This window comes from Eretmochelys imbricata, chromosome 23 (genome assembly GCF_965152235.1).
Source record: "Eretmochelys imbricata isolate rEreImb1 chromosome 23, rEreImb1.hap1, whole genome shotgun sequence".
NCBI classification, from domain to species: Eukaryota; Metazoa; Chordata; order Testudines; family Cheloniidae; genus Eretmochelys; species Eretmochelys imbricata.
Genome location: NC_135594.1, coordinates 5,289,755 through 5,310,301, shown reverse-complemented (window position 1 = coordinate 5,310,301; position 20,547 = coordinate 5,289,755). Strand labels below are relative to the sequence as shown.

The 20,547-nt window shown below is 65.7% G+C and overlaps 1 protein-coding gene across 1 annotated transcript; it reads left to right on the top strand.

Moving 5' to 3' along the window:
* Window positions 1-3,261: 3,261 nt before the first annotated feature.
* On the top strand, window positions 3,262-20,100 carry LOC144279274 (protein jagged-2-like). Its single transcript, XM_077840764.1, has 13 exons — window positions 3,262-3,291; window positions 4,812-5,114; window positions 11,173-11,236; window positions 12,540-12,794; window positions 13,032-13,092; window positions 14,377-14,507; window positions 14,908-15,027; window positions 16,006-16,119; window positions 16,968-17,081; window positions 17,895-17,941; window positions 18,685-18,861; window positions 19,287-19,464; window positions 19,787-20,100. The coding sequence occupies exons 1-13, from the start codon at window positions 3,262-3,264 to the stop codon at window positions 20,098-20,100; spliced, it is 1,908 nt and encodes a 635-aa protein (XP_077696890.1).
* Window positions 20,101-20,547: the final 447 nt, after the last annotated feature.

The window sequence follows — 20,547 nt, the reverse complement described above, 5'->3', positions numbered from 1 at the left end:
AATACAATCCTACTGGCCAGGAGCACCAGCTGCCGCAGTTAAAGCTCTCCATCCCGGATTCCCTGGCCGGGCACTGTTGTGGGGAAGTTCACAGCACCTGGGTCTCCATTGGCCACTAAGAGAGCGTTGCCCTGGGGAAACTCACAGCATTAGAGTTCCCAGCTGGGCACTGACAGGACACTGCTGTAGGGAAGCTCGCAGCGCTGGAGTCTTCACCTGAGCACCGCGGACAGGACACTGCTCGGGGAAGCTCGCAGAGCCAGAGCTGGGCACTGACCAACCCTACATTTTTCTCAGGCTCTGTAGTTCCCAGTCCAGGCAGGCGAGGGTCACCCAGGGCGTCTCTCTGGCCCTGCTGTTCTAAGTGCTCTTAGGGGTGACACTTGGCTGTAACTTTACTGTGTGTGCAGCACGAGTGATCCTGGAGGATCCCAAAACACCTAACCAGTGACCCAGAGAGATCCCTTACCGAGCACTGAGATGCAGCCACCTCTGAGGTGGGGTGCAGCAGCTGTTTACACAGAGATCCCTCACCCTGCACTGAGATGCAGCCAACTCTGGGGTGGATGTGGCAGCTATTTATTCTTCAATCACACACCCATTGTCCTCATTTCTTTGGGCAGAGAGAGGGCAGCTGTTTAGACCAAGATTGCTCAACCAGCGTTAAAACAGTCACCTCTTCCCCCGCATGACAGTTTAGGACAGGAAGTGAAGAAGACTCCTGATGCCTATGGGAGATGGATGGATGGATGGGAGTAGGAGGGGTGATGGAAGGATGGACTGATGTGTGTGGGAGGGGGTGTGTATGGATGGATAGATGGACCAATGCATATGCGGGGTGGATGGATGGACCAGTGCATAAGGGGGATGGATGGACCGATGCGTATTGGGGGAGATGGAAGGACTGATGCACAGGGGGGATGGACTGATGCATATGGGGGATACATGAATGGACCAATGCATAGTGGCGAGGGATGGATGGATGTGATGGGGGGATGGATGGACCAATGCATAAGGGGGGGATGGACCGATGCATAGGGGGGATGGATGGATGCACCGATGCATGGGGAGGGATGGATGGGTGCATGGGGGGGATGGATGGATGCGTAGGGGGGATGGATGGATGGACCGATATGTGTGGGGGGGAGATGGGTGGATGCGTGGCGGGGGATGGATGGATGGATGGATGGACAGATGCATGGATAGATGGACCGATGTGTGGGGGGGGGATGGATGGATGGATGGATGCATAGCGGGAATGGATGGATGTGTAGGGGGAATGGATGGATGGATGGATGGATGGATGGATGGATCGACCAATGCGGGGGGGGGGGGGGAATAGGTGGATGGATGGATGGACCAATGCATAGCGGGGATGGATGGATATGTAGGGGGGATGGATGGATGCACAGAGGGGATAGATGGATGGACCGATGCGGGGGGGGGGAAGGTGGGTGGATGTGTGGCGGGGGATGGATGGATGGATAGATGGACCGATGTGTGTGGGGGGGGGATGGATGGATGCATGGCGGGGGATGGATGGATGGATGGATAGCGGGGATGGATGGATGCATAGAGGGGATGGATGGATGGACTGATGCGGGAGGGGGGAGATAGGTGGATGCGTGGTGGGGGATGGATGGATGGATGGACCGATGCATAGCAGGGATGGATGGATGGACTGATGCATAGTGGGGATGGATGGATGGACCGATGCGGGGGGGGATGGATGGATGGATGGATGGATGGATGGACCGATGCATAGTGGGGATGGATGGATGGACTGATGCGGGGAGGGGGGGGATGGGTGCATGGATGGATGGACCGATGCATAGAGGGGATGGACGGATTCGTAGAGGGGATGGATGGATGGATAGATACATGGAAAGATGGACCCATGTGTGTGTGTGCGGGGGGGGATGGATGGATCCTACAGTTTCCCCAAGAACCCCTTATCCCCCCCCCGGCCTGCTCCTGCCAGCGAAGGCCGTGGGCGGGGGGGGGGGGCGGGGGCCGGGGGGAGGAAACCAGCTTCCTCCTTTCATTAGCAGGGAAAGTTCTTAATGACTTGGCCGGGTGCGGGGCTGGCCCCACCCCATCCTGCATGATGTCAGGCGGCTCCCGGCGAACGCACCCGGCTGGGAGCCGCTCAGCGCCGCGGGGACCGGGCTGGGGAGGCAGCCAGTGCCCGGGGTGGATCCGGCCTCTATATGCCCCGCAAGCAGCGCGCTTGGGACGCCCCTGTCCTGGGGGGGCGGGCGGCGGCGGGGGGGCCGGCCGGGGGGGCAGGTGTGGCGGGGGGGCCAGCGCGCCGGGAGGCGGCCAGCCAGAGACAATGAGGCCGGGAAGCGGCTGGGTTCTCTGCCTCCTCTTGCTTCAGATGTGGCCCCAGGTGAGTCGTCCCCCCCCAGACCCCCAGCCCCCCCCCCCCCCCCGCCCTGGGTTGCCCTTTGTCTGGGAACTTGCCACTCTCTGGAAGCCTGGGTCCATGGGGCAGCCCTTCCCTGGCTTGGGGGGGGGGAGAGCAGGGGGACCCTGGGGGGCTGGTCCCCCTGGCAGGGGGAGCCCACATCCCCCACAGCACAGCAGGGGTCCCTGGGAAGGCCCCACCCCTGCCCATGGGGTGCTTGGAATTGGCAAGGAGCAAGGGGGTCGCTGGCCCCGGCAGGCACCCCAATGGGTGGCCTCCAGGCGTGGGTCCCCCACCCCCCGTAGCCCTGCCCCCCCGTCCCCCTGATGGGGTGTGGCGTAAGTTGCAGTGGTAGGATTTAAAGTTGAGGTGAGGGGAAACGCTGGGAACCCCGGCTGGTGAGAGCCCATCCAATGGGTCAGAGCCCCTCCCTCCCTGCTCCCCTTCGGTCCGTTCACACCCATCCCGCACCAGCCTGTCTGCCCAGTGGGCCCAGCCCTCTGTGGGGCACCTGGGCCCTGCCTCGCCCTCGAGACACTGAAGGGAATTTGGTGCTGGGGAAAGGGGCCCCCTGAATTCTTGTTTCTGCCGAGAGCGGGGGGGGACCGGGGAGGGGGCTGGGCAAGCACCTCCGTGTCCAGGCCGCTCCTTGCCCATGGGTCTGAGCCCTGCCCGGCACATTCTGGCACATTCCAGCCGGCACCGGTCTGCCACGCCTGGGCTGACTCGGTGCTCGGATGGGAGACCTCTGAGGAAACACAGGGGGCTGCAGGGAGCCAGGCCGGGGGCTCAGGAAGGGGCGCTCTCCCCTCCGGGTCAGTGCAGAGCCCCGCAGGGTGCTAGCGGGTGCCATGGTCCTGGAGGGTGCTGCTGGCTTTCAAGTGAGACGCTCGACCAGGATCATAGCGACTGGAGCGCCCGGCCTGTCGCAAATGTGACCCCAGGCGTCCCGCTGGCTAAATCCGCTGACGGTGATTCCATCCGACTTGCCCCCGTTCCCGCTGCGGGCTCAGCTGGCTGGAGGCGTCTTCTTGGCAGTCCTGTGTTGTTAAACAGTGGCTGCGCCCCACCCCAGAGGTGGCTGCATCTCAGTGCTGGGTGGGGGATCCCTGTATAAACAGCTGTTGCACCCCACGCCAGAGACAGCTGCACCTTAGCACGGGGCGAGGATCTCAGTATGTTTGCTGCCTTGGGCCTGCTACTCCGTCTAACAGTGGATCCTGTTTCCTCGGGGTGGGCTTGGAGGCTGAGCTGGAGGGGCGGGGGGGCACTGGATCTTGGGTTTGGCGTCTCCCTGCCCTGAGCCAGAAACAGTCCCCGGTCCCAATTCCCCCCTTCCTCCGAACCAATCTCCCTGGGAGATCAGGGTTTGAGCCCCGGCATCAGCACAGGCTGGGGACCTGCCAGGGGGCCAGGTGGGTCTGCGAGGGGATGGGGGACACCCCGGGGGGCAGCTGCTGAGACTCCATCAAAGGCCCAGGCGCCCCTCCCTCGGAGGAAAGGAGAGTGGAGGTGAAGCCAGGCTTGTAAACCACCAGCAACGCCCTGCAGTTCCCTGGGAGGTTGTTTTCCTTCCTGCAGCGATGTAGTGGGGCCCTGGCGCCCTGGGGCGGGGCAAGATCTGGTGGGGTGAGAATATTCCCTGCCCCCCTCCCCCTGCTGCCCCCTTTTCCTTGCGCTCAGCTCTGGGCTTGCTGGGATCACAGCTGGAGGGGCTGACGTGAGGGGCACAGCAGCAGGTGCAGAATGCCTCGACCCACACCCCAGCCCTTGAGGAAAGGCGGCTCTGTGGGGTGGGCTCAGGCCTTAGGGACTGCGTGAGCTGCCTGGGTGTCAGGGTCGGTGTTCCCCACAGCGTTACACACTGCCTGGATACTGCCCTCCACCCTAGAGGTGGCTGCATCCCCATGGAGCCGTTGGAAAGCCCCAGAACTGTGGGGTGAAGCCAGGTCCGGGAGAGAAGTTGGCAGCCATCTCTCTGAATTCCCTGAGCTGGATCCAGTTCCCAGGCCCCAATCAATCCCTCGTAGTGATGCCCAGCGGGAGTTCGCCCCGGCCCACTGCTTGCTTGGAGGTCCACGATCATCGCGAACCCCCACATCACAGGCTTTATTCACCTTGGACGACAGCTGGGGCTGGCAACGGGCGAGGGGCTGCTTCTGCTACTGCAAAGAGCGTGCACATGCCGCTGCCCCCTGCTGGATGGAATCAGCACCGCTGTGTGTGTCATGGGCCCTCTACTGCTCAGAGCTGGCGAGGGATTCTCCCTTCGTGCCTGCAGCACAATGGGAAGAGCTGGGCTTTCAGAGCAGGGGGGTTCTGCGCTCACAGTGACCAGGAGGTGAGATGCGGAGGTGGGGGGGACTCTGACCCACTCTAACCTGCTCCTCTCCACTTCCAGGTCCCCGAAGCAGCTGGCACCTTCGAGCTGCAGATCCGGCTGCTGCACAACGAGCAGGGGGTGCTGGCAGACGGGCACTGCTGCCGGGGCGGGGCAAAGCCACCATGTCCTGGTGGGGAGCAGTGTCGGACCTACTTCCGGGCCTGCCTGAAGGAGTACCAGCTGCGTGTCCTCCCTGGGGGGCCCTGCGTGCTGGGGGCCGGCGCCACCCCCGTGCTGGGGGGCAACACCTTCGCGGCCAAGCCCAGGAAGGGCGCAGAGCATGCGGGCAGGATCACCATGCCGTTCCAGTTCGCCTGGCCGGTAAGGGCCCCTGAGCTCTTCCACTGGGGGCGGGGGCTGCGGTGTCAGCCTAGGCAGCAGCAGCTCTGGGCTGAGCTGGGTGTGCAAGGGGCGGGGCTTATCTGGCCTGGGTGTGCAAGGGTGAAGGGTTTATCTGGCGTGGGTGTGCAAGGGCGGGGTTTATCCAGGCTGCTGGGTGCAGACAGGCCCTGGGGTTCTCCCAAGCTCTCCACTTGGGGCTGCTGCCAGCATCCTTGGCTGAGCCCCTGGGAGATGGGGCCATCCACCCTGCCAGCCCCAATCCACCCATCACGCCTCGGCCTGGGGTCCCCTCCAGAGGCTTCATTCAGAGCAAGGATGGGCTGGGAGAGTGATCCTTGCTGTAAGCCGCCCAGGACTCCCAGAACATGCTTCTTGAACTGTCATCACAGCTGTGAGCAACAGATGTGGAGAGGGGAGTGGGGTTGAGTGGTTAGAGCAACAGGCTGGGCCCCTGGACTCCTGGGTTCTACCCCAGCCTTGGAAGGGAATTGGGTCTAGTGGTTAGGGTGGGGGATGCTGGGAGCCAGGACTCCTGGGTTCTATCCCAGCTCTGGGAGGGGAGTGGGGTCTAGTGGTTAGAGCAGGGCGGGCTGGGAGTCAGGACTGCTGGGCCATGTAGCTCAGCTCTCAGGCAATGGTGCGAGGAGGCCCCCAGTGGGGTGGAGCTGCGGACAGTGGTGTGTCTGGTCTCTCGTCTCGCCCGGATCCCCAGGAGACTGTGGCAGATGCTAAATCTCTCTCCATCTCTATGAATTAGTGGGTGGCCCTGCCTGCTCCGTGATTTATCGATCCTGGGCTCCGGCCAGCTCCGGCATCCCGGCCCTTCGCTCTCCCACTTCCATTCCAAAGCCACTTCCATCGGGCAGCGTTGTCAGGCGTCGCACGGCAGCCCCCAGCACAGGCACAGAGCACGAGACAGTCCCTGCCTTGAACAGCTCGCAGTCTGAAAGCACAAAGAGTGGGGAGAGGAAACTGAGGCACGATGGGGCAGTGGCTCAGAACCCAGGGCTCCCAGCCCACTGCCCATTCCCTAGCCCATGAGAAGCTGGACCCCTTCACAGGGGCTGGATCGATCTCTCTGCTTGTGCGTTCCCTGCCCTCACCCCTTCTCTGTGGAAGCTGGGGGGGGGGTTCCCTGCTGCCCTTGCTTTGGGCCTCCCCTCATAACCGCCCCTCCCCCCCCCGCCCCCAGCTCTCTGCATCCTCCTTGCACTGGGCTAAGGGAGCTGCTGGCACCATCTTGTACTTGCAAACCTGGCAACAGAACCCAGGAGTCCTGGCTTCTGCCCCCCTCGCCCCCGTTCTAACCACTGGACCCCACTCCCCCCTGCCCCCAGAGTTGGTATCTCCATCCGGCTCTCTCCGATGCGCTCGGTGAAGCTGTGGGCAGAGGGCCGGGCAGAGATGAATGAACACAAAAGGCCCAGCTGATCTGTATGCAGAGAGGCTCATTCTGCCCACTCATTTGGCCCAGGCACCTCCGGCCGAGGGATGCTGGGGGCCCGTGACCCGCCCTGGTGGCATGGGGCTTCCTGGAGACTTGGCCGGGCTTCGGCCCCAGGGGTCAGCGGCCCGCCCTGCGTGACCTTTCCCAGGGCCAGGATCCAACGCTGCTTGCGGATCTCAGCGCGCCAGGACCAGGTCCTGGGCTCACGCGCCATCCCGCACAGCCAGCTCCTGGCCTGCTCCCCACAGTGCCCCCTGCTGGGAGAGTCTGGGACTGCAGTAGCCAGGAGATCCCCCCACACCGCCTGCGCTCCTGCCCTGCTCCTTGTACCCCCCCCCCAAGACCCCTCCGCTGCAATCCCATTTCCAGCACCCAGCCCTAGCTGCGCCCCAGGTTCCAGCCCCCGGCACGGGTTTGAGTTCGCCGCTGTCTACCTGGCCATGGCTGCTGCTCAGCGTGGGGCCCGGGGCCCTTCATCAGCAGGGCAGCCCCAACCTCCCTTAGAGCGTGCCCGAGATACTGGCTGCCGGCTGTGCCCAGGGGCCTCATGCCATGGGCCCCAGCACTGAGTCACGGGCTGAGATGGGGGGATGGGCTGGAGGGGGCCGCGGGGAAGAGCCGGAGATGGGGCCTAGAAGCACAGCGCCCCCTAGTGCCCTGCTGAGGTGCTGGGACATGGGGTGAGGCCGGGAGTGGGGGGGACAGCGCCCCCTAGTGCCCTGCTGGGATGCTGAGAAATGGGGCAGGGCCAGGTGAGGGGGACAGCGCCCCCTAGTGTCCTGCTAAAGTGCTGGGAAATGGGGCAGGGCCAGGTGAGGAACAGTGCCCCCTAGTGCCCTGCTGAGGTGCTGGGGTATGGGGTGTGGCCAGGTGAGGGGAGACAGCGCTCCCTGGTGCCCTGCTGGGGTGCTGAGAAATGGGGCAGGGCCAGGTGAGGGGGGACAGCGCTCCCTAGCGCCCGACTGAGGTGCTGGGTAATGGGGCAGGGCCAGGTGTAGGGGGACGGCGCCCCCTAGCATCCTGCTGAGGTGCTGGGAAATGGGGCGGGGCCCAGTGAAGGACAGCGCCCCCTAGCATCCGGCTGGAGATTGCCTTTATAGCAGTAACTGCTACCTCACCGTAGGACAGTGTCCCTTTGCGACTGCTCAGTGCAGCCCGTGCAGGGCCAGCCTGTGAGCACACGCATGTCAGTGCACACACGTGTGAGACAGGCCAAGGTTGCCCGCGCCCCGTGGTGGGGGGCATCATTCTACTCCGTACCCCACTCCCACCCTCTGAGCCACCCCACTGTGGCGGGGGCTGCTGATGGACCCTGGGTGGGGCTGGAGCCCAGGGCCCTCTGCAGCGCCAGGCAGGTCCGGCCCTGCATGGAACAGGATTTCTGGCAGATGCCAGTAGTGGGAAGTGCAGCCCGTCACACCTAGCCCATGGGGCCTGTGTACCAGATGCTGCCTGGGACTGCGGCCCCGCCCCCATCCCACACCCACACCCAGGGGGGAAGCAGAAGGTAAATAACTTAATTAAATAACTTCCCTAATTACAAGGAAGACACTTACCCTGCACCCATCCTGTGCCCTTGAACCAGCCAGCAGGGGCGCGGATGTGCCAGCTGTTATAGGCTGGGCTAGGGGAGTATGTGTGGCGAGTTTCCCTGCAGCAGTGCCCCCACCGGGGCCTCGGGTGCGGTGAGCTGTCCCGCAGCGGTGCCTTGGGAAATGCCAGATGAGACTCACTGGAAACAAACTCACACTACCAGAGTCCCTGGTTGGGCAGGGACAGGGCACTGCTGTGGGGAAGCTCACAGAGCCGGAGCCCCCAGCTTAGCGCTGACAGGACAGTGGGTTACAGCTACCCATCATCCTCTGCTCCAGCCTTTCCTGGGCCCCCATCTGGTATGGTGGTGGGGACCCTGCTGGCTGCTGTCACGTGACCCCTCTGCTGTGGGGGGGGGGGTGTGCTCTGCCAGTGGACACAGGGGCTGCCTCAGCTGCAGGGGTGTTTGGAGAATTGACGCGGGGGGGAGAGGGGGGGCCATGCCTGGGGCTCAGCTGGGGGAGGGGCCCAGGACAAACTGTGTCTGCTTTGGCCCTACATGTTGACCATATCACCCACCCCACCTCATATCCTTCCACCTCGAGGGGCCCCTTCACTGGCCCCCCTCCCTTGTATCCTTCCATCTTTATGGGTCCTTCTTCCCCCCCACCCCACTAATACCCTTCTGCCTCTAGGGCCCCTTCACTGCCCCCCTCCCTCGCTCATATCCTTCCCCCTCTAGGGACCCTTCGTTCACCCCCCTTGTATCCTTCCACCTCTAGAGGCCCCTTTACTCACCTTGCTCATATCCTTCCTCCTCTAGGGGCTTTTCACTGCCCCCCACCCCCCATTTGTATCCTTCCGCCTGTGACTCTCCCCGACGCTGGGCGGCACAGATCCAGTTGCGCTGGCATCTTGCCACCCAGGGGAGGGCAGAGGCGGCTCTTGATCCCTGTTGGGCTGCCTGACCCCTGCCTTCCCCCCAGGCAGCCCTCAGGCCTGGGAGCCACCTCCTCCCCCCACCCCAGCCCTGCGGCTCCCCCGGGTCCATACCTGCCCCCATCATGCCCCTGCCAGCCTCCAGGAGGGGACAGGCACATCCCAGGTCTCCCCACATCCACGGGGAGGTGGGGGGAGGCGGTACCCCATGGGGGCAGCTGGTGGGGGAGGGGCAATCATATATGGGGTAGCCCCCTTTCCTTCCAGAGTGGAAGAGGCTGGGCTGGAATCATAAGGGAGTTCTGTCTGGGGCAAAGCTGCTGGGCATGGGCAGAGCCTGGGGGGTCCTCTGCTGCAGCCCCCCCCCACACACACACAGGGCTCCCCCCTCTCACCGGGCACTGACCAGGGAGTCAGGCAGGATTGCTACAGGGCCAGGATGCTGCTAGAAGGGGATGTTAGTGGGGGGACCCGTCCAGGGGTCCCTGGAGTATGGGTGAGGGGAAGGGAGCATGGTGCCCCCACCTTTCTCCTGTCAGAGAGTGAGGGGAGGGGCTACCAGGCTGAAAGGACCCATTGCTCTGATATGGCACCCCAGGGAGACCGCGTGTGTGTGTGCACGTGTGCCACTGCCCACTCCTGGGTTCAATCGAACCCGCTGCTCCGTGTGTCACGGCCCCTATACTGCTCGCAGGGAGTCTCCTTTAGTTGGAGTGACATTTGCAGCGGCTGAGCTCTGTCCCCAGTGTGGTTGTTTCCCCCAAGTGTTACAGAACCCCAAGGGGAGGGGGGACCCCACCGCCCCCAGCCTCTGAGTGTAAGCGGAGATGGAGCAGCAGGGTGGGTTGGGCTGGGAACATGCAGTATCCATGGGAGCGGGTGACGGGTCGGTGCCCAGGTGCCTGTGAGAAGGGAAATCGGCTCCGTCACTGCGGCTAAAGGAGGCAGCACCTCTGGTTGACGCCCTCGCCAGGGCCCGGGGGGCACTGGCAGGGGTGAGGGCAGGGAGCCCCCTGGCTTGGGCCACACCTGGAACGTTACGTGGGCAGAAGGAATGTTTTGGCTCAGGCAGCGGCAGCTGCAGGAGGCGGCCGGGGATTTCTCCGAGCGGAAGCCTCTGGAGTGACTCCGGACCAAAGCGGGGTGGCAAGGGGGACCCCCCTCTTTGCCCATCTCCCCTCAGTGCCCATGCCCCAGCCAGGCACCTTCAAGCTGCCCCTCTGGTCTCAAGCGCTGGCACCAGGGCGTGGCACAGGAGAGCCATGACGGACCTCGCCAGTGCCCTGAACTCCAGGATCCACCCCTTTGAGACATCTCCCTGACACCGGACCTGCTTTGACAACCTCCATCCGCTAGCCCCGCCTTGGCTTGGAAAGAGCCGGGCTCTGCTCCCAGCTCTGCTGCTGGAGGAGCTCGGTCACGTCCCTCCCGCCCCGTGCCTCAGTTTCCCCACCTGTGAAATGGGGATGATGACGCTGATCCCCTGTGGATTGCTGTGGTTTATTGGCTGTCTCCCATGCTGTCCTCCGTTTGTGCAGCACCTTGCGCTCCCACGCCGCATGCAGCAGGCATGGCACCTAGGTAATAGTGCAGCCACCTCTTGGGAGGAGAGGAGACAATTGCCATACAACAAAGTATGTACAACTCTGAAAATGCCCAGCGATCATCAGTCTCCTCCCACAGCAGGCAGGAATTGATCGGCATGGCCTCCCCGTAGCAAATGGAAGGCAGAACTCCTGGGCGCTATCCGTAGCTTGGGGGTGGGAGAGTGGGGGTCTAGCAGATTAGCGCAGGGGGGCTGGGAGTCAGGACTCCTGGGTTGTATCCCCGGGTCTGGGAGTTGAATGGGGTCTAGTGGTTAGAGCCGGGGGGGGGGGCGCTGGGAGTCAGGATGCCAGTTCTGTGTGCCTCAGTTTCCCCATCTGTGCGGTGGGGTTAAGTATCCCCACCCAGCGATGAGAGCTCATAGACCCTGGGACAGGAGGCGTTAGGTCGCAGAGCCGCTCAGTCTCACCCCTTGCCCACTTCCCCAGCCCTGGGGCAATCGGATCACGAGTTGGGGGTTGGGGGTCGGTCAGTGACACCTGGCCCCTCTAACCTTGTGCTTTGATCCCCCAGCGTTCGTACTCACTGATCCTGGAAGCCTGGGATGCTGACAACATCACTGGCCCCGGCACCCCGGGTGAGGCACCCCAAGTTGGCCAGCCCCCTGTCCTAGGGCCAAATTGGAGCCAGCGCCCCCTAGAGGAGAAAGGCCCCATGTCCCATTCCCTACCACAATGAGCCAGCTAGTGCCCCACCTTGGGGCCGGATTGGAGCCAGTGCCCCTAGAGGGGAAAGGCCCCACGTCCCATTGCCCACCCCCCTGAGCCAGCCCGTCCCCACCCTGGGGCCGGATTGGAGCCAGTGCCCCTAAAGGGGAAACGCCCCATGTCCCATTGCCCACCCCCCTGAGCCAGCCCGTCCCCACCCTGGGGCCGGATTGGAGCCAGTGCCCCTAGAGGGGAAAGGCCCCATGTCCCATTGCCCACCCCCCTGAGCCAGCCCGTCCCCCACCTTGGGCCGGATTGGAGCCAGTGCCCCTAGAGGAGAAAGGCCCCATGTCCCATTGCGCACCCCCCTGAGCCAGCCCGTCCCCACCCTGGGGCCGGATTGGAGCCGGTGCCCCTAGAGGGGAAAGGCCCCATGTCCCATTGCCCACCCCCCTGAGCCAGCCCGTCCCCCACCTTGGGCCGGATTGGAGCCAGTGCCCCTAGAGGAGAAAGGCCCCATGTCCCATTGCGCACCCCCCTGAGCCAGCCCGTCCCCACCCTGGGGCCGGATTGGAGCCAGTGCCCCTAGAGGAGAAAGGCCCCATGTCCCATTGCCCACCCCCCTGAGCCAGCCCGTCCCCCACCCTGGGGCCGGATTGGAGCCAGTGCCCCTAGAGGGGAAAGGCCCCACATCCCATTGCCCACCCCCCTGAGCCAGCCCGTCCCCACCCTGGGGCCGGATTGGAGCCAGTGCCCCTAGAGGGGAAAGGCCCCACATCCCATTGCCCACCCCCCTGAGCCAGCCCGTCCCCACCCTGGGGCCAGATTGGAGCCGGTGCCCCTAGAGGGGAAAGGCCCCATGTCCCATTGCCCACCCCCCTGAGCCAGCCCGTCCCCCATCCTGGGGCCAGATTGGAGCCGGTGCCCATAGAGAGGAAACGCCCCATGTCCCATTGCCCACCCCCCTGAGCCAGCCCGTCCCCCACCCTGGGGCCGGATTGGAGCCAGTGCCCCTAGAGGGGAAAGGCCCCACGTCCCATTGCCCACCCCCCTGAGCCAGCCCGTCCCCACCCTGGGGCCGGATTGGAGCCAGTGCCCCTAGAGAGGAAACGCCCCATGTCCCATTCCCGGCCTTCCTGAGCTAGCCAGTGTTGGAGCCCCCCGGGAGGGGTGCAGCTGGTGTAGGGCACATTAGGCCGGGGCAGGGCAGTGACGGGCTCCCCTCTCCGGCAGGCGGGGGGTCCCTGGTGGAGCGGGTGACGCGGTCGGGGATGCTGAACCCGGGCGAGGGCTGGCAGGATTTCCGGCACCACGGGCGGGGCACGGCGCTGGAGTACCGGCTGCGGGTGCGCTGCGCCCACCACTACTACGGCCCCGCCTGCAACCACCTGTGCCGGCCCCGCGACGACTTCTTCGGCCACCACGGCTGCGACGCCGCGGGCAGCAAGGTCTGCCTGGACGGCTGGACGGGAGAGGCGTGCACTCGGGGTACGTGCTGGGGCGGGGGGGCCCGGTGCCTGCAGGGAAGGGCAGGAGATGGGAGGCATGTGAAAATGGGGGGAGGGGGGGGCTGGGAAGTGGGGTGGAACAGAAGGGGGCGCTTAGGGGGGCGTGGTGCCCAGGGGAATGGGAGGGGGGCATGGTGCCCACAGATGGAGGAAGGGGGAGGTGACGGGGGGGCATTCCCTGCCCCTAATGCCCCCACCCCCACCATTTCTCTCACAGCCGTTTGCCACCAGGGCTGCCACGAGCTACATGGCTTCTGCGAGGAGCCTGGAGAATGCAAGTGAGTGAGAGGGGCCCCCATCTGCCCCCTTCCTCAGGCCCCCTCCATAATCCCCTTCCACTCCCCCGCTGGCTTCCTACCTCAGCCCCCTAGGGAAGTGCGGGGGGGACCCCAGGGATGGGATGGAGCTGGAGGGAGAGCGGAGATGGATGTGGGGTGCTGTTTGTGTGGCTTCCCTGGCAGGCTGCTGGGGTCCCCTCCCAGCCTCCTGCAGCCTCTGCCCAACCCAGGCCTGCCCCTGCTGCCAGGCAGACTCTCCACTGGGCAGGACGGGAGGAAGTGCCGGCGGCCAGGGCTGCCCGCTGCCTCCTGCCCTTTGGGGAGGGAGCGGTCGGCTGGGCTGGGCCCAGGAGCGGGGAAGCGCAGGTCAGGGAAGGGGACTCTGGGCGTTTTTCCTTCCCTGGCAACGCCTGGGGGCTTTGCAGGGCAGGGAAACAGCCCAGGCAAACCTGCCCCACCCCATGCAGAGCCAGGGATAGAACCCAGGAGTCCTGGCTCCCAGCCCCCCTCCTCTAACCGCTAGACCGGGGCAGGCAAACGTTTTGGCCTGAGGGCCACATCAGGTTTCCAAAATTGTGTGGAGGGCTGGTTAGGGGAGGCTGTGTCTCCCCAAACAGCCAGGCATGGCCCAACCCCTATCCGACCCCCCCCCACCTTCTCGCCCCCTGATGGCTCCCCCAGGACTCCTGCCCCATCCACCATCTCCTGCTCCCTGACCACCCCCACAACTCCCCTGCCCTCTATCCAACCCCTGCTGCTCCCTGCCCCCTTACCACGCTGCCTGGAGCAGAGCGCACTGAGGCTGCAAGGGAGGCGAGCCTCCCGGGCCAGGAGCTCAGGGGCCAGGCAGGAGGGTCCCACAGGCCAGATGTGGCCCGCAGGCCGTAGTTTGCCCCCCTCTACACTAGACCCCACACCCCTCCCAGAGCTGAGATAGAACCCAGGAGTCCTGGCTCCCAGCCCCCCGCCCCCCTTTAACCACTAGACTCCACTCAGGGAGCTGCCCTCGTCTCCCTGCCCAGCACCCTCCCTAACAACCACCCATATGGCATCGCCTGACTCTCTGCTGCCCGCTTGGGGCTCCAGTTGCCCCCTGCCCACCCCACCTGGGTGGGGGGGGAGGGGGTTGGTCATGAGCAGAGGCAGCCTCCTCCCCCGCTGCCCCCATGCAGACGTTCCCGGGGTCCCCAGACCAGACACCTGTGGCTGTTGCTGCGGGCGACTCCGTGCCAGGCTGCCCCCGATGTGCGCCCATCTCTCCCCACGCCGGGTCTGTCTGCCCAGGTGTCACTACGGCTGGACGGGCTCCAACTGCGACGAGTGCGTCCCCTTCCCCGGCTGCCTGCACGGGACCTGCACCGAGCCCTGGAAGTGCGACTGCGACACCAACTGGGGCGGGCTGCTGTGCGACAAGGGTGAGCAGCTGGGTGGCTGGGTGTGTCCCGCCCCGCAGCCCCCGCCCCGCAGCGCCCCCCGCTGGGAGAGGCCGGGGCTGGAGTAGCCGGGAGCTCCTGCCACAGCCAGTGCCGCTGCCCCGCTCCCCACAGCGCCCCCCGCTGGGAGAGGCCGGGGCTGGAGTAGCCGGGAGCTCCTGCCACAGCCAGTGCCCCTGCCCTGCTCCCCACAGCGCCCCCCGCTGGGAGAGGCCGGGACTGAAGTGGTCGAGGGCTCCCCCCACAGCCAGCTCCCCTGCCCCGCTCCCCACAGCGCCCCCTGTGGCGGGTTGGCTGGGTTCCCTCTCCCTGGCAGGCCAGCAGGGCAGCCCCGGGGTCAGTGGAGTTTGCTTGGAGCTGAGCCGAACCCTTCTCCCCCCAGACCTGAACTACTGTGGCTCCCACCGGCCCTGCCGGAATGGCGGGACCTGCACCAACGCGGAGCCGGACGAGTACCAATGCCTGTGCCCCGCGGGCTTCCGGGGCCGGGACTGCGAGAGGGGTGAGGGGGCAGCGGGCGCTGTACGGGGGTGGGAGGAGGCTGGGGGGGGGAGGGGGCTGGCTTGGGGAGGACCCCAGCTTCTCCGCCTGTCCCCATGGCTGCTCTCGTGAGTGCTGGGGTGCCCACGGGGTGGGGGAAGCTGGTCCCTGGGGGCCCAATTGGGATGAAGACTCTAGGGCCCAGAAGCAGTGGCTGGCAGCCTGCAGGGGAAAGGTTAGGGGTCTGGGGTTCTCTTGGGAATGGGGGAATTCTGGGGGGGCCCTGGTGAGGACCAGGAGAGAGGGAGAGGGGGGCTTAAAGGAGGCCTGGGGGGGATGGAGCTACAAAGGTAGGGAGACCAGCAGGAGGGAACCAGGGGGTATGGGGGTCCTACTGGGGGCTAAAGGGGCCTTGTTATAGGCCATGGGGGAAGGGAGATGGAGAGTTCAGGGGGCCAGGGGTAAAGACCTGGGGGCCAGGGATGCCGTTAGGGATTTGGGGTTCCCTGGGGGAAAAGGGTTGAGGTCCTGTTGGGGGCCCGGAGTTCTGTGGAGAGTCAAGTGGCTGGGGAGAGGGGGACGCGATGGGCTCAGTTGGGGGGCAGGGGATCAGACAGAGGGACTGGGCGCAAGTGGGGCAAAGGAAGCTGTGGGGGTAGGGTGGAGGAGGCTGTTGGGGGCCTGGCGGCCGGGGCTGACCCCGCTGGGGATGGATCCCCCCAAGGCTCAGGTCGCCCCATAGCACCGTGGTGCAGGATCCCTGACCCAGGCTGTCCCTGACCGGCCTTGGGAGGGAAGGGGTTCCTGCCTCAGGACCGGGCCTTGCTCCCAGGGTCCCCCCCGCCCAGCCGGACATGCAGCATCGCTTGGCATGACGCCATGGCTGGAGGGAGGGCGCCGGTCCAGCCCTGGGGGGCCCTGTGGGCCTGGCTGAGCTCAGCCCACTCGCTGCGGGGATGCCCGGGGTCCCGCCCTCCCTAACCGCTCCCTCCCCTGGCAGGGCTGGACGAGTGTCTGCCGGAGCCCTGCGCCCACGGCGGAACCTGCCACCCCCTCCCGGATGGGTTCAGCTGCACCTGCCTGCCCCAATGGACCGGTAAAACCTGCCAGCTGGGTGAGGCTAAGCCTGGGGCACCGAGCTCAGGCACCCCCTCCTGCTCCCCATGCCCTGACGCTGCCTCATGGCACCTCCCTCCTGCTCCCCATGCCCTTACACTGCCCCATGGCAGCTTCCTCCTGCTCCCCATGCCCTGACACTGCCCCCTGCCCCATTGCACCCTCTCCTGCTCCCCACACCCTGACACTGCCCTGTGGCACCCCCCTCCTGCCCCCCACAGCCTGACACTGCCCCTTGGCACCCCCCTCCTGCCCCCCTGCCCTGACACAGCACCCCCCCCAGTCACCTCCCCTCTGCCCCCCCACACCCTCGTGCTGTGGGTACTGTCCCCCTCCCCTTCCTGTGAGTCTGCAGCAGGGGGCAGTGAACTCTCCCCCCACAAACAGGACCCAGGACTGGATGTGCCCCCCCGCCCTCCCCAGCTGTGCAGATCCAAGGACCCACAGCCAGCTCGGACCCTGCCAAGGGCAACAGAGGCCCGGAGGGATGTGTGGTCGGTGGGTAGTTAGGGGAAGCAGCAGCATCCCTGTGGTGGGAGAGGAGCCGCGTGGCTGGCAAACGGGGCTGCTCACTGCACAATGGCCAGTCTGAGCCGGGCGCCGGACCCTTGGGGGCATTGCAAGCCAATGCCCACTGGGTGGTGCGAGTGAGTCGGGGTAGTTCCCAGCAGGACAAGGGCCCACGATCCCCAATCCCCAAGCCAAGGGCTGGATGGGGCGGGTGTTGGGGGGACACGTCTGGCTCTTCCCACTGATCCCACCTTCCCACACTGATCCCACGAGGGGCCAGCAGCCTCCCCCCCCCTCGACCGCGATCTGCCCTGACCCCAGCCCCCCCGACCACAGATGCCAATGAGTGTGAGCTGGAGCCCTGCGTGCACGCCCAGGGCTGCAAAAACCTCATCGGGGGCTACTTCTGTGACTGCCTGGAGGGCTGGGCCGGCCCCAACTGCGAGACCAGTAAGAGAGCGACCAGTGGGCCAGAGCTGTGGGGGGCCGGGCTGGGGCTGGGGCTGGGGCTGGGGCCGGTGAGGCGGGGGGCAAAGCCCAGGTTTGGCCAGGAGAGGGTGGCTGGGACTCGGCCGTGGCCAAGAGGGGGCAGGGCCAGGCCATGGCTGGGAGGGGGCGGAGTCGGACCAGGAAGGAGCTCCGATGGCCGGGAATGTGAGACTAGCCACAGCGCAGGGCGCTCTGGCCATGTTCCCGATCTGCCCCCTATGGGTCCTGGGGGGCAGAGAATAGCCACAGCAGCCTGCACCGGGGGGCTGGGATCAGAGCCCTTACGCCCACTCCCCACCGGCTCAGGGGGTCCCAAGGGGCTGCTCCCCCCCGCTTTCCGCTATGGGAGGGGGCCTAAGCCTGACCGAGAATCCGGCCACTCGTTCCCAGGCCATTGCCACTGGCCGATGCTAATCGGTTCCACTACTAGGGTAGGGGGCAACACACGCTCACGTGCACACACACACCCCAGCAGGTGTTGGTTGCGAGCCATGATGGGGCATGTGAGTTGCCAGTTTGAATCCTGGCCTAGCCAGTAGCGGCCCAAAGCTGCTGGCTGGTCCGTACCCCCCGCCCCCAGCAGTGGGAGAGCCCTGCCAGATGCCTGGGGACCCAGGGGGTGGGTCCCGGGGCCCCATGATGGCTTGCAGCTGATGCCCCTGCCAAGGTGAGCTGGGGCTGCAAGGCAGATGGGGTGCTCGGCTTGCTCCCCACCCAGGATGCCCCCCGCGCTGCCTCGTCTCTCCATGACCCCCGGCTCCTCTCCACCTGCAGGAGACGACGGCTGCCAGGGGCGGTGCCGCAATGGGGGGCAGTGCCAGGTGGGTGTGCGCCCCTCGGACTCTGCTGCTCTGGGAAGGGGTGCGGGGGGAGCCGCGCCGGCCACAGGAATCACCCCTCCTCTCCCAGTCTGGAGGCAGCACCTCCCCCCTTAGCTCCCCACCCCAAGAGCAGCTCAGTGATGTTCCCACTGCAGCCTGAGAGGCGATGGACTCACAGGGGACCCCAAAGGCTTGGGGGAGAAGTGATGGATTTGGGGGGACCCCAGAAGCTGGTGTGGAAAGAGGATGGACACACGGGGGACCCCAAAGGCTGGGGAGAGAGGGCACAGACATATGATGGACCCCATAGGCTGGGGGTGGGAAGGGGATGGACACCGGGGGGACCCCAAATGCTGGTGGGGGGGTGGGATGGATAGTGGGGGGACCCCAAATGATGATGGGGAAGGGGGTGGACATGGGGACCCCAAAGGCTGGGGAGAGAGGCGATGGATTTGGGGGGACTCCAAAGGCTGATGGCCGTGGATACTCATGGTGCCCCGTCCCCCTGCTGCTGGGGGGGTGGGAATGGGAATGGGCATTGCCCTGAACTGGCCATGCCCCAGCCCCTGAGGACGGGGTGTTTCCACCTCCCTCAGCCCCCTCCTGCCCAAGTGGACTGTGACCATCAGCTTGCCCCTGGGGGGCTCCGTTTCCATGTCGCTGTGGGGTCTTGTCACCGTGGGGAGCTGGTCTCTGCTATGCCAATGACAATGCTCCTCCTCCCTGTCCACTGTCCCCCCCAGGCGGTGGGTACCGGGCACGTGTGCTCCTGCCCCCCTGGCTACACGGGCGAGGCCTGCGAGACGGAGCTGGGGGGCTGCGCCAGCACCCCCTGCCAGCACGGAGCCCGGTGCCAGGAGATGCCAGGGCAGGGGGTGGTGTGTAGCTGTCCGCCTGGCCTCAGCGGGCCCTTCTGCGAGGTAAGAGCCACCAGGATCTGGTGAGGAGAGGCAGGAGCCATGTCAGAGATGGGAGGGGAGTGGGGGCTAGAGGTTAGAGCCAGGGCGGAGGGGCTGGGAGCAAGGACTCCTGGGTTCTATTGCTGGCTCTGCCACTGGTTCCCCCACGTGGCCCTCTGCAAGTCACTTCCCACTCCCAAACCCACGTTTGTGCCTCAGTTTCCCCCCTCTACAAAATGGGGACCGTGAACCTGACCCACGGAGGCTGTACGGTTTCAATGGGCCAAATCCAGCCTGGGGGGAACAGGGGGACTGCATCAGCCCACTGGGGCTGCACAGACCAGAGGCCCCCTGGCCTGGCAATCTCCCTGCCCACCTCCACCCCGCAGCATGGTGCCAGCCAGGCAGTGCTGGGCCCTGCTATCTCTGCTCTCCCTGTGCCCTAGGTCTGGCTGGATCTCTGCTCCCTGAACCCCTGCCCCAGGGGGGCTGCGTGCCTGGGCGGGGCAGGCAGCTACGTGTGCTCCTGCCCGGAGGGGGGCTGCACAGGTATGGCCGGGCGTGGGAAGCGGGGGTTTAACCTGCCCTGGGGATGGTTCCGTATTGGCAGCCCCTATGGGGGAGGTACGGGGGCGGGAGGAGGCAGCTCTGGGTTCATGACAGGTGCGGGAGGGGCAGGGAGGTGTTTTGAGAATGGTGCCAGGGCAGGGGGAGGAGGGCGGGCACCATGCCAGGCAGAGGGGCAGGGAGCTCCAGGCTGGCGCAGGTGGGTTGGGGAGGAGACGACAGGGCCCCGCTGGTGCCGTGGCAGGGAGGGGTGGATCGGGGAGCTATCTCAGGGTGGGGGGAAGGCTGGGCATGGGGCAGAGGCCCAGGGCTGGGGATTCAGAGGGCGGCTGGCACCGTGGGCCTGGCGCTCCCTGCTCACCACTCTCTCTTCCTGCAGAGGCCACTGGCCAGACCCTGCTCTATGCCCTGCTGCCCCTGGCGCTGTTGCCCCTCCTGGCCGCCCTGCTCTGTGCCCTCCTGGTGCTGTGGACCCGCCGGAAAGGCCGAGCACTGCCCCCGCAGGAGCTGCTGGCCAACAACGCCCCGCACCTCATCCACAACGCCACCCGGGGGGACCATGGCCAGCCCCTGGACAAGGGGGGGCTGCCCTTGCCCCTGCCCCACGGCCTCCCCAAGATGGACATCTCCAACCTGGAAAGAGCCAAGCTCAATGGACTCAACGTGCCGGCCGGCCTGGAGCCCAAGCTCTGATCCAGCGTGGGGGGAGAGCGGGCTGGACCCACGTTGCCCCCCGCCCATGCCGTGGTATAAGGGAATCGGGGTGGGCTCGTCCCTGCCCTGGGGACCCTCATGCCCCCTGATTCCCCCCAGCTCTGCTAAAGCACCTTAACCGCCCCTCTGTGCCAGGGGGGCACATTCACTCTCCTCGCCCCACCACACCAACCCAGCGGGGCGCCCCTTGGAGGGGGGTAATTCAGACCAGCCAGCTGAGGCTGCCCCAGTTCATCACACAGGTGGAAGCTCGCCAGGGGTGGGGAACCGGATGCCCGTGGTAGCTGGGTCACCACCTCGAAGGAGCCTGGCCTGCCAGTGATCTGCAGCTCCAGCACAAGGTAACAGGCTGGCTGGTGAGGATTCCCTGCCAGGCTGCAAGGCCTTGGCCAGTGAGCTGCACAGTGGAAGTGGAGTGGGCACGAG

What these genes read in the sequence shown, in the direction of transcription:
- LOC144279274 (XM_077840764.1), top strand. Translation starts at nt 3,262, where the DNA reads ATGGTCCTGGAGGGTGCTGCTGGCTTTCAA. An exon ending in GGGCCGGGACTGCGAGAGGG is followed by an intron (nt 15,028 to 16,005) that starts GTGAGGGGGCAG and finishes CTCCCCTGGCAG; the next exon opens with GGCTGGACGAGTGTCTGCCG. An exon ending in GCAATGGGGGGCAGTGCCAG is followed by an intron (nt 17,942 to 18,684) that starts GTGGGTGTGCGC and finishes TGTCCCCCCCAG; the next exon opens with GCGGTGGGTACCGGGCACGT.